The following is a 12981-nucleotide window of genomic DNA, read 5'->3' on the forward strand; positions in this document are numbered from 1 at the left end:
GTATGCAGTACTAAGGAAAGTGCGCTCTAAGGTGAAATGGTATAGAGTGGTCTGGGGGAAGCTCTTTGTACCTAAGCATTCATTCACTTTATGGTAGTTACTTTCAAATTGCCTTCCTACTCAAGAAAGATTGATTCAAAAGAAAGTTTTGCAGCACTCTATATGCAGTCTCTACAATGCTTCGACAGAACACTCTAAACACTTATTCTTTGATTGTCAATATTCAAAGAGAGTGTGGGAACTAGTTAAGAGCAGATTTGGGAAAGCTGGGAATGTATAGGGCTCTCCTGAATAATGGTATAAGATTTTCAGACTTTGTAGAATCAATTCCTCCAGTGTTGATATCTATAAGGCATGTATTGGTGCTACTGTACATGAAATCTGGTGTGAGCGAAACCGAAGGAAGAAAAAGAATCAAAAGGTCCCAGCACAGCAGTTAAGCAACAAGATTATGTCCGGTATGCATCTATACCTCTAAAGGAATCTATCAGATGTAAAAGAATCGGCATCTCTGAAAATTTTGGCAGCGATATTGGGGCTTAAGCTAAACTTCAAAGACTCAACTCCCAACTGGATCAAATGGGCATCGGCAGCGAAGGGTTCATTCATGTTAAATACAAATGGTTCTGTTCAAGAAGCTGGAAATGGATTTGGAGGGATCATTAGAGATTCTCTAGGGAATGTTACTCTGGCGTTTGCAGGAAGTTCGCAAAAACCTTCAGTTCTCTATCAGGAGCTCCTTGCTATTGCCAAGGGAATTCAATACGCGAAGGAGATAGGAATCTCCAAGCTTGAAGTCAACTCAGACCCCTCAGGAGCTATAAGCATCATTCGGGGCCCATGTCAAAGCCCATGGTACTGTTTCAATTTAGTGGCCCATATTGAAGCGCTTAGAAAACATTTTGTCAAATGTTGTTTTAACCATGTATATAGGGAGGGAAATCAGGCAACTGATTACCTCTCAAAGATGTACAGATCTCGAGTTGATCTTGACATTTCCTTTTATCCTCCGGTTGATTTTAAGTTACATAACATTGTGGAAGAGGATAGAAAAGGAACTATGTACTTGAAAATTTCTTCTAATACAGGTTGAGATCCCATAACCTCTAAACTTTTGAAAAAAAAAAAAAAAAAAAAAAAAAAAAATAGAGACGATTAATGAGAACCTCTATTACCATCTAAATGAAAGTATAAAACTCTAACAGCAGAAATTTTTGAATTGACTATTACAAAAATATAAAAATGCATAGTAACAAATTATTACCAGATCTGTGACTTTCGCCGACTTTGCCTCACTACCAACCTTCTTTCTTCTTTCTTTCTTTGTTAGAATTTGTTAGAATTTGTAAAAGTCATCCTCATAATGATCTCATAATAATTGATATTGTAATCATTATGAACAATAGTTGTGTATGGAGTTACCTTGGCTTGGTCGCTTGATTGAAACTTCTCTTCATTAAATAGTTTATTTTCCACATTAAAAACATAATATGCACATTCCATTTCACTCAATGCCAAAAAAAGAGAGGTTTTAGGGTTGTAAATAGAAATAGAACAAAAGAATTTGATAAAAAAGATGAATGTGTAGAGAAAGAAGAGATGTATGAGTTAAATTTTTTTGGATTGGAAAATGAGATGAATAGAAAAAAACAAAACAAAACAAAACACGTAGGTTTTTTGAGAGTAAAAAGACAAAAGTTGAAATTTGAGTGTTTTTATTTTTCTAACTTCTAAGTAGGGTCCATCCTAAGAGGTTATTTGGGGACATGTCCGGTATTTTAATTTTTTAAAATGGGGTATGCATTGAGAGATTCGGGATCTGTATATAGCAATGTTTATACAATTATACAATGTTTGCCTATATAGTTTTCTCACTCACAGAGTCACATGGCATCTAGCTTCTCTCTAAGTAAAACGTATACTTGAGATTAAAACTAATTCCTGCAGCAGTTTGTAAGAGGTGACTTCTTAAATCGAACCCAGAAATGTAATCTGTAACTCAAACCCTGGAAGTAGGAGTGTAAGCATAACATTTTGGAGACGTACTTCATACATCATTTCCAGCCAGTTAACACTTCAAGAGCAATATAAGAAAAAACACATTCACATTTTAAAGCAACAAAAATCAGATGAAGTTTTTCAATAAACTAAACCACTTTTCACAGCCAGTTCTGGAACCAAAATAGATATGCAAAAACTAACATCACACGTTGTCCACCACGTGCCGACCAACTCAAAATCAGTTTCGGATCCAAAATAGGACTTGTATATGCAAAAATAACATTACGTCTACCAACTCAAAAATTCGAGCCCATGCCCATGCTTTCTCTTGTACTCCATCTGTTTTCTCTAAGTTTCCATTGCAGATTCTTTCTTTGCTTTTGCATTTCCATCACTAATAAGTGTCTTATCTATCTTCCTCTTTTTCTTTTTCTTTCTTTCGGCAGTATTTTCCCCAGCAACAAGATTGGCAGCTTTTGCATTTTCATCAATCCTATGCAGAACAATAGAAAACAGTCAAACAGTTACTATTCATTTGCTTCAGGTATACACAATACCACAGACTATTGTAATTTTCACTATAATTATTATTCTACCCCTACCCCACCTTTAAACAACAAAAAATAATGTTCTTCCAGTTTCAATACATCCAAGATCAGTAGCATTAAAAGACTACTAACAAGAGAAAGGGGCAAAAAAGAGTACATATAATTGCAATGTACTGCACCTAAGATAACCAGTGGAGACTGCATATATCATTATTTACCCAAGTAAGAGAACTGAAGAATGCTTATGCACAGTACCGTTTCTAAACAACAGAGATCAAGTTCAGTATCATGCTGGTGATGGGGCAGGGGGGAAGGTGTCTTAAATCCAAAAACTTCATATATGCTCACTACAACCAACCCTTTTCATATAAGTTCAATACAACCTTAAAAAATATGAAATAAAAGTACAAGTCACACATACCTAAAAGAATTATAAAAAATGAAGGAAATACTAGATAAACCAAGCCCTAAAAAGTATTATAAAGGCAAATTCTTACCTTTCCGTTTCAGATTCTTTCACATCTACAGTTTTCTTTTTCACACCTGTGACGTGATCAACACCATCTTCAGCATTCTTCTTCCTTGCCTTGACGACTTCCTTTACAGAATTCTCTTTTACTTCAACACTTCCATCTTCGGTCCTGAGTAAGAGAATATTGGCAAACCATTTCCAGAGTTAGGATTTGTTCAGACTTGCTTGGGGGCAGTGGCAAAAGATATATGACTGTAATAAGCCTCACATTTTATTTATTTAATTAATTTATTTCTCATTTATTTATTTTTTTACTAGTAGAACGTTTATCACATAACCCCTTGAATCCCCCCAGATATCTTCTCTTTAATACTAATATACACCTATTAACCATCTTTGTAATTTAATTTCCAGAGCTTTACAACCTCAAGAATGACCAAAAAGGATGACAAAACAACATCCCCCAGAAATAGAATAAATACCAACCCTTACCTCTCTACATCACAGTCTTTAGCTTCTGGACTTTTCTTATTCGCCTCTATGACTTGATCAATGTCATCTTTACCTTTCTTCTTGCTTGCCTTGACAACTTTGTTATCGGACTTCTCTTTTTACTTCAGCACTTCCACTTTTAGTCCTGGAAAGAAAGAATATTGTTCATCAGAGCTAGACTTTGTTATGACCTACAAATTTAAACCCTTTCTACATCCCTATGTGTGTAATTTTAATGCGTTAGTATAATTCAAGGAAACTAGCTAGGCAAGGATTGTCGTCACCTTCACTTGCACCAATTAGAAAAAGGAGATACAACAAAAAGGGGAAAAATACGAAAAAGGAATAAATGATGAACAAATGAAAACATGGAAACAGATCCTGGTATAAGTGATATCAGCTGAAAATGTCAAGGGAATCTAAAACAGAGCTTGAACATTGAACACAAAAAAGACAAGAATCAATTCTGAGTTCTCACTTATGAGTAAATGGTTTCTCCTTGAGTTCTTCTTTAACAGGCTGCTCCTTGGTGATATCAACAGTCTTATCATCCCCCACTCCACCAGTTTTCCCTAGTTTGGTCCGTTCTTTCCTCTTCCTTTTCTTTCGTTTCTCATTAGTTTCTTGTCCAACCTCCGAAGTTTGGCATTTGGTTGGTTGTACAACCTCCCTGCTTCTACAATTTACACATTAGACGTGCATATGAAATTAGCATTCCCAAGCAGTGTATAGTTATAAAATGTAAACTGAAGCTAACACCATTTGAACTTAAGAAGCCGCAGTACCAGGCAAAAGAAACTTAAAAAACAGCAAAGTTAACCTATTTATCATAGTCAACGCATTGCATCAGTTTTTTACTTTTTTTCCTTTTTTGGTTGAGAAGCCAAAACAGTTATTAATGACAATGAACAAATACACAGAGTCTTCATGGATTTCAGCACACATGACCATTAAACGCCCACCCACACTATCCCTGGTGCTAACCAGGACTTACCTTGGATGGACCTCAATGCATTCATCTGCCTCAGAAAAACCATAGTCATAGAATGATAAGGATGATGGATACCCTCAATACATCAGTGCAAAACCCTAAAGCAGATAAACAAGTTCCAGTATCCAACTCCTGTCATTTTTAGTAAACTTTCAAGAGTCAAATGACAGTTGAACACTAGGTCCCCAGAGCGATCTCCTCTGCACTGCAGGTTCGTTGCGGACCATGCCCATATTGTTGGGGATAACTTAAGTATTTTTGGTACGCAGAAGGTAGGTGTGTTTATCAAATTCTGATTATTCAATAATATAAAAAGTTTAAAACACTATATGGTTTATACATTTGAAGTGCTTTGCGTACTGTTAGACTGTGTTCGTATCAAAAATTGTGACAGCATTTAGACACCCTTTATCGTATCTTAATTCAGTAAGATTCTGACTGCGCTTTTTCTTTTCCATGAATTCACGCCTTTTAAGCGCATTAAGAAAGGGTTAAACAAATGGAAGCTCCATTTTTGAGCAAACAAAGAAAAAGAACAATAAGTTAAAGCTTGTAATTCGCTACTTGGGACTCCCAAACAGTAATTATTTCTATTAGTCCATGTAAAACAAAGAGCATACTACTTAGTACTTATAGTGCACTGTTTACGCATTTTCTAGTTAAAAATGTTAATCACTTCAGTGATTAAAGATTAAATTAATTATATATATGAAGAACATGTTCAACCATATGCTCAAGATGGATTTGGGACAGTGGAGTATGCTGTCCAAAGCTGCTGTGTTGGACCTATCAGGCGGAATAAGTCTCATAAGCACCCTCTAAATGACTGGTATTATGCATTTATGCACACCTCTTTAAAAGTTAATTTTTCACAGCTTCACCCAAATAAAAAAAATGCATTTGAGAACAAAAGGACAAACAAAAGCAAACCAGAAAAGTACTATGATGCACAAACTGACCTCTCTGTTTCAAAATCTTGGACTTCTTTAACTGGCAAAGCATCGCCAGCTTCAGCTTTCTTCTTAGATTCCATGACTACATTCTTGTCAGATTTATCTTCTACTTCAGAACTTTGACCTTTAGCCATGGACAGAGAAGAGATTCGCAAATCATTTTTATCTTCATTTTCTAAATCAATGCCATCTTTATCTTTCTTCTTGCATGACTCAACTACTTTCATATCAGATTTCTCTTTCACTTCACTTCCATTTTGAGTCCTGGAAAGAAAATATGAAGAGAGGCTTTGTGACGACCTGCTAAGCTAAAAGAGATGAAAAACACATGTCTATATGCAAGTTTGTGTGTTTTTAATATATTAGTAGAACAGCACTAAACAAGGAAAGGTCATCATCTTTTTCACTCGCACAAAACTAAATAAAATAAAAAAACAAAAAATGAGTAAAAAAAATTTCATAAAAGATATAAAGGGATGAAAAATATAAGAAAACCCAGGTATCAGTACTATCAGCTGATCATGTAAATAGTGAACAAGAAAAGATAGGAGTACGATATATCACAGTTAAAACACTATAGTAGACGACATACAGAGTGATAGTCAATTCTTACTTATGAGTGATATGCTTCTCATTGACTTCATCTCTAATAGACTCCTGGGAGATGTCATTAGCCTTGCCATCCCCCACGCCACCACTTTTCCCTTCTTTGGCCCATTCTTTCTTCTTCGGTTTCTTTTGTTTATCCTTAGTTTCATGTCCAAGCTCCAGAGATGGTAGAGAGGAGCCATTTAATTGTTCTACCTCCCTGCTTGTACAGATTACAAACATTAGACCACAATAAAAAAAAAAAAAATACTCATCTTGAGGTGTGTATAGCTAGCATCATTTGAACTTAAGAAATAACTATGTTTGTTCTATTCAGCACAGTCAATGTGTTGCATCAATTTTATTTCTTTCGGTTCATAGGTCATAACTGGTACTAATGATAATGATAGTATTCCATAGTGCACAGCACCCATAGAAGCCCACCGCACTGGACCTCAAAGTCATATGTGCTTTAGCAAACACCATAGTTTTAGGAAGATAGGATGACGGGGACCCCAAAAGACTTCAGTGAGAACACAGACAATTACAAACTCCAGTATCCAACTGCTGTATTACTTTCAAGTAACAAATGACAGTTGAAGAAGACTAGGTCCCTAAAACATTGTCCTCTGAACTGCAGATTTGTTGCAGTCCATGCCCATATCATTGCCTTTCATATTTAGTGATAATGTCTATATAAGAAGAAACTAATAGAAAGAGCACTATCGTTAAGCACCGCCTCTTCCACGTACACCAAAGATCCAACAGCATAGGCTGCATTGCATTAGCTTTTTCGTAATTACTGGAGTATACCAAGAGGAAAAGGACAAATATACTAGAAACCACAAAAAGGTTGGAATTTTAATATATTTGAATCTTAATTGTTTTTATTAGAAGCATGAACACATGAAACAAGCCTACCCCCCCAATGCATGAACACAATACACAATACAATGCATGCAGTCGCGCATATATGCACCAAGACAGACGGACAAGCCTACACATGATTTCACCATCTTTTAAAACAACAATTGGGATATTCTGAATGCACCAAACCACCCACCCAAACACAAACAGGCATACACGTGTGCGAGATGAATATAATCTTTTGAAGGGATGTTGACATATCAAAACATATCCAATATACCACTTCTTGCAATCTGAACAGATAGTAAAATATGATACTTTGATCCAAGGTAGTAGAAGCTAGGCCTTTTCTATTCATTCAACAGAGAACTAAAAATATGACTTCGTCTATACATTTGAAGTACCACACAAAGTGTTAGGCTCTGTTCATGCCCCGGAATGTTGTGACAACATTTAGACACCCAATATCGTGTCTTATTTTAAGTAATCTTAAAAAAGGGCTTTTTGACAAAATACAAGGGATTCCCAAGAACCGAACAAAACAGAACAGTCAAGATACAGTTTTTAATTTTTTATTTAGGACTTCCAAACAGAGAATACATCAAATTATACATGTAAAAAGAAAGAGCATACCACTACTAATATTGTACTCTTTACATGCTTTCTAGGTAAACAAGTTAATCGCTGAAAGCTATAAATAAATAATTTAATTATGTACAAGAAGAACATGTTCAACTGTATGCTGGAGATGCATTTGGGACAGTGGAGTATATGGTCTAAAGCTTCAGTGTCAGACTCATCTAGCAGGAGGAATATGTCTAATATGCACCTTCTCAATGATAGGTACTACGTAAGCGTCTTCGAAAGTTTATTTTCCAAACCATCAGCAAAAAAATAGCATTGCATTTAATAAGAGAAGGACATAACAAAGGAAACAAAATAGTATTATGATGCAACACTGACCTCTCTGTTTCACAATGTTGGACTTCTTCAATTTTCCTTTTTGCACTTGTGACTAGAACACCAGCATCTTCAGCATTTTTCTTAATCCCCACAACTACTGTCTCACCGGATTTCTCTTCTGCTTCAGCACTTGGAGCTTGAGTCTTAGACAGAAAAGAGATTGGAAAATCATCATCATGTTCAGCATTCTTAGTTTCAATGACTTTTTTCTCATCAGATTTCTCTTCTACTTCAGCATTCAGACCATAAGTCTTTGTCAGAGAAGCGACAGGCAAATCATCTTCGTCTTCAGCTTTTTTCTTAGTTTCTATGACTACTTTCTCAACAGATTTCTCTTCAACTACAGTGCTTTGACCATGAGTCTTGGTCTGAGAAGAGACCAGCAAATCATCTTCATCTTCAGCTTTCTTCGCAACTTCCATGGCTACTGTCTCATCAGATTTCGCTTTTACTTCAGCACTTACATCTTCAGTCCTGAATAGACAGATATTTGCAAACCACTTTCACAATTAGACTTTGTTTAGACTTACTTAGGGACAGTGGAGAAGATGTTTCATTGCAATTCAAGTTTTAATCCTTTTTTTGACAGTAGAACAATTAATTCATACCACTTAAATCCCTTCGTGTATGCTCTATATAACAATTATTACAATAATCCTATTAACCCTCTCTGATATTTGTTTTCCATAGCTGTGCAGCCACAAAACCAAAACAATGAAAAGAAGAGAAACAGCAAACCCAATACCCATAAATATAGGATAACTACGATTCCCTACCTCTCTACTTCATCGCCTCCAACGTCCACACTTTTGCTTTTCGCATCGGTGACTTGATCAAACTCATCTTTATCTTTCTTCTTGCTTGCCTTGACTACTTTCTTATTAAATTTCTCTTTTACTTCTGCACTTTCATTTACAGTCCTGGAAAGAAAAACCATTAGCATATAACATTAGCCCAACTTAGGCTATGTTATAAAAACACAAACAAAATTGAGAGATAAGAAAAAAACTAGGTTACATTGACACGGGTAGGTGTGTCTGTATCGGACACGGCAAAATATCAAAATTCGAGATAAATTACATACAATATGTGTCCGATATGTGTCCGACACGGGCACAGAGATACCGGATACGTATCCGACACGGATTTTTTTTTAAAATATGGCATGTACATGTAACCTAGGAAAAAAAATGTCTATACGCTAGTAGGTATGTTTAAGTCAATGGTAGAATCCTAGGAACATAGGCAAGACTCCATCCCCTTCTCACACAATTGGGGTAAAAATTCATGTAAAGGGTTCAACAAGAAATAGATGTACGGTGACACAGTTTAAACACGTAAGAGATGAGATACAGAGTAAAACTCAATTCTCACTTATGAGTGAACGGCTTCTCATTGACTTCATATCTAACAGGCTCCACCTGGGAAATGTTATTAGTCTCATCATGCTTCACTCCACCAGTTTTCCCATCCCTGGCTCGTTCTTTCTTCTTTTTCTTTCGTTTCTCGGTATTCTCATGTCCAATCTCCAAAGATGGAAGAGAGGAAGCATTTGGCTGTTCAACCTCCCTGCTTGTACAAATTACACATATTAGACCACACAAACAAAGATAGCATTTTTAAGCAACGTATAGTTGAAAATGAAGTTAAATGTCATATGAACGAAAGAACGATAAAACAAAGTACTACTTATACATTGTACTGTTGACAGATTTTAGAGACTATTTGCTGACAGTTACTAATTAACAACTTTATTATATATAAGAAGATTGTGTCGAGCAGTATGCTAGGACAGTTGAAAATTTTATCATTGTGTCTCTAGCTTGCTGGGTGGGACTTTCCTAACAGGTGGAATAAGTCTCAGATCCCTTCTCAAACACTGAAAACAGGTACACCTCTTTGAAAGCTCATTACAGATTCCCACAAAAGAAAAGTAATGCTTTTAAGAGATTTATTTTGACGAAACCAAACCGAACCAGAAATTTATTTTGATGCAAACTGACCTCTCTGTTTCACAATTACGGACTCCTTCAATCTTCTTTTTAGCACTTGAAACTAGATCATCAGCATTTTCAACTTTCAGTTTAGTTTCCACAACTATTTTCTCCTCAGATTTCTTTTCTACTTCAGTTTCCACAACTATTTGATGGTCTACTTCAGCAGTTCGACCATCTTCAACTTCACTTGGTACATCAAAGATTCTTGTACCAGCCTTATGAACAATCTTTACATCGTCGTTACTCTCAGAATCACTTACATGATATTTCCTCCTAAGACGCTTACGGAACACATTTGTGTTTGCAGGCCTCTCGTCTTCCAGTATGTCCTCAATTACAACTGATAAAGACCAGAAATATCTTAGACAGGAAAATGTTCTAGTTATCATGTCATATGCTCACAAAAAAGAAAAGCCAAGAACAATCAGATAAAACGATTAAACAAGAAAAGCTTTCTCAATCTAAAGTGATTATAAGGACAACCATAACGAAGAAGTCATCAACATTGTTACACTTGAGAACTTCCACTGAATTAAGGCAGTAGGGAGACTAGTATTCTACACTTACAACTTTCTAGAAACTGATAAAGACAGATGAAAATATCCATTTAGACACCAAATAGAGAAGGAATCTTTTTAATGAGCTCCACCCCACCAAATCACAAAATAGAGGATTGTGGCAAAATTACTTAAGAAATATATATCTAATACATAGAAATGATTACTCGATGATGTTCAAATTTTTTAGCAAGATGGAGTATAGTACTACTTAATAAATTAGAGAATTAATTACCCTGTTGTACAGGCAAAGATCAAAAACAAAAGCCAAAAACAACAACCGACATTTACCTCAACTAGTACATATTCGTGGTAAGTTTGATTTCCAATGCACACAAACAGGGAAAAGATACTGACAGCAGGTGAAAATATATACAAAGAAACTTGTAAGAAAACTACCTTTACTTTTTGGTGCTGGAGATGGTGGAAAAATTTCTAGTTCACCGTCATCAATAAAGTCATCATCAGATTCTTCTTCTTGTTCACTAGACCGCTCGCTATCGTTTTCATTTAGATCTCGACCATGCAAATCACTAATATATAAAGTCAAGGGAAACCAGCAAAAAACCTCCAAAAATAAAGAAAAACACATTCATTTCTACAATTGATTTACAAAACCAACCAAGAAGGATACTAATCCTCGTCATTGTCATGAATATGGGCAGAACCTCTACCAAGATAGTATCCAGTAAGGTGCACACTTCGAGAGCCAATAACAGAAAATACGACTTCATCCTCCTCCTCAAACTCGAGAGCCAAAACACAACACTCAGTCCTATCCGGTATCAAACGACACAGGAGTACAGGACTCTTATCACCAACATTGCATTGAACTATACTCTTTTGTAGATTTGTACTAAAACCTATGGTAGCCTACAACAAAAGCAAATAAATAAATGAAAATCATGTACTTAAAAAAACGAGAATTGCTAGGACCGTCCTAACCCGCATACTAACAAAAGAAATGACTTGTTCACCTTTTGAATATGTTACGCCTTAACTATTCCAAAAACAATAGATCAGTGAGTTAACTCACTCTTCTTCTCCAAAAGTTTAAGCCAAAAACACAACAAAAGAACTACACTGACCCACATATGACAGTCCTCCACCACCAGCATAAACCAAAACGGTTTTCCCACTGACGACTCAATAGCATCAACGTTGAAACCACCCGCCGGCTCATTGTTGGAATCTTAACTTTCATATTTTACATGTGTTGTAATCAATTGTTCACAAAATTTTGAGTACTTTTAGTTGGATCGTTTCAATTTGGTTGTTTAATTGGTTTTTTATTCATGGAATTCAGACGTTTCCATTTTAGTGGATGATAGAACGGTCAACTTGAAAATGGGGTCAATGTCAAAAAAATTGCTGCAATTTATTTGAAAATTTACTTGGGTGATTCAGCCATTGCCACCCAAATACTATTTCCTTGAGAATGTTAACCCCAGTAATTGATGATAATTCAGTTTAGTTCAACCAATCTTTTTATTTGGTAATGAAAATATGCTTTGTGTATGATGGTGTTTCATGTAACTTCGTTTTGATTTTTAAGTCTGACATTTTGCTACTGGGACATCACTTTTCCAGTCCATTGTGCCGAGCAAGAAGTGAGGTACAAGTAAGATGGGGATGAATGCATTTTCTTTTTAAAACATTGCTACCTGCTAGACGAAGTTGAAACGTTACCAGGTTATTTGTTTTTGTTTATATCCTCTAAAAAAACAGGACAAAAAAAAATGATGGGGGCATTTTAAGGGTAATTTAACCTGAGAAACGTGAAGCCTTCCACGCGCTTCATCAAATATATGAACATATGGCCTTCCTGGTCTTATTTCAACACCTGAAATGCACACTCATTTAGCCAGCCAGCCCACAGAAACTTTAAAAAAAAAAAAAAAAAAAACTATACATTGACCATAAGGATGAACAAAACAAATAAATCAGTTACCCCAAAAAGACATTTTTTTTCTTTTTGAAGCTTCTTAATATAAACCCTGAGAAAACTTGTCTGAATATTTTGTTGCCGCGCAAGTGGAAGTGTGGAACATATTTATAGAGTACTACCTCACGTGCCACGCGTGTGCTTTTTTGGACACTGAATCGATTCTTTTTCTTCTTCCAGCTTCTCAAGTATTTGAATTTTAATTCCTTTGCCTCGTTTCACCTAGTTGCATTTGGCAATGGGCCTCGGTACTCTAATTGGTTTTGGTAATTTAATTGTCACATAAAGAGTTTCCTATTTACTTTGGAAAATGGACCTCAGTTTTCATATTTCCATGATTTTACTAGCCCTCAACAAAGAAAGTGGTGCGCCTTAATGCCTTGAGACTTGAGTACACTGGATTTTACTTAATTACTAGCTCTAAAATGTTAACTTCCTAAGTGACGCATCCGTAGTAACAGAGGAAAGAATTGACTGGTCATTTTACTTTAAAGATTTTGTTTCAATTGCATTTAGCAAAGTGGTCGCCTGTTCTGATAATAAGAGCATCGTCCAAGAGCTGAATGGAGTATCAGCAGATGTTTCTTGGTCTTCTGTTGGAATTTTA

General features: G+C 35.8%; 2 protein-coding genes across 4 annotated transcripts; one reads left to right on the top strand and one right to left on the bottom strand.

Moving 5' to 3' along the window:
* The first annotated feature begins 607 nt into the window (after nt 1-607).
* On the top strand, nt 608-1093 carry LOC147525586 (uncharacterized). Its single transcript, XM_086579964.1, has one exon. The coding sequence runs from the start codon at nt 608-610 to the stop codon at nt 1091-1093; it is 486 nt and encodes a 161-aa protein (XP_086436090.1).
* A 1015-nt stretch (nt 1094-2108) lies between these two features.
* On the bottom strand, nt 2109-12498 carry LOC147525587 (uncharacterized). 3 transcript variants are annotated; one of them, XM_086556874.1, is made up of 14 exons: nt 12381-12494; nt 12199-12272; nt 11064-11302; nt 10829-10962; nt 9879-10212; nt 9250-9444; nt 8652-8795; nt 7876-8349; nt 6071-6265; nt 5464-5721; nt 3992-4183; nt 3514-3658; nt 3047-3190; nt 2109-2494 (listed from the first exon to the last, which is right to left on the bottom strand). In XM_086556874.1, exons 1-12 carry the CDS (start codon nt 12391-12393, stop codon nt 3616-3618), a joined length of 2295 nt encoding a protein of 764 aa, XP_086413000.1. In that variant the 5' UTR covers nt 12394-12494; the 3' UTR covers nt 2109-2494; nt 3047-3190; nt 3514-3615. The 3 variants fall into 3 exon arrangements, with proteins under 3 accessions (XP_086413000.1, XP_086412999.1, XP_086413008.1); XM_086556873.1 differs by having other exon boundaries at nt 3992-4189; nt 12381-12490; XM_086556882.1 differs by lacking the exon at nt 5464-5721 and having other exon boundaries at nt 3992-4189; nt 12381-12498.
* Nucleotides 12499-12981: the final 483 nt, after the last annotated feature.

The sequence above is a fragment of the Coptis chinensis genome, chromosome 1, assembly GCF_015680905.1.
Source record: "Coptis chinensis isolate HL-2020 chromosome 1, ASM1568090v1, whole genome shotgun sequence".
NCBI classification, from domain to species: domain Eukaryota; kingdom Viridiplantae; phylum Streptophyta; class Magnoliopsida; order Ranunculales; family Ranunculaceae; genus Coptis; species Coptis chinensis.

What these genes read in the sequence shown, in the direction of transcription:
- LOC147525586 (XM_086579964.1), top strand. Translation starts at nt 608, where the DNA reads ATGTTAAATACAAATGGTTCTGTTCAAGAAGCTGGAAATGGATTTGGA.
- LOC147525587 (XM_086556873.1), bottom strand. An exon ending in CGTAATTGTGAAACAGAGAG is followed by an intron (nt 9,445 to 9,878) that starts GTCAGTTTGCAT and finishes TTGTACAAGCAG; the next exon opens with GGAGGTTGAACAGCCAAATG. An exon ending in GAGAAGCCGTTCACTCATAA is followed by an intron (nt 8,796 to 9,249) that starts GTGAGAATTGAG and finishes TTTTCTTTCCAG; the next exon opens with GACTGTAAATGAAAGTGCAG.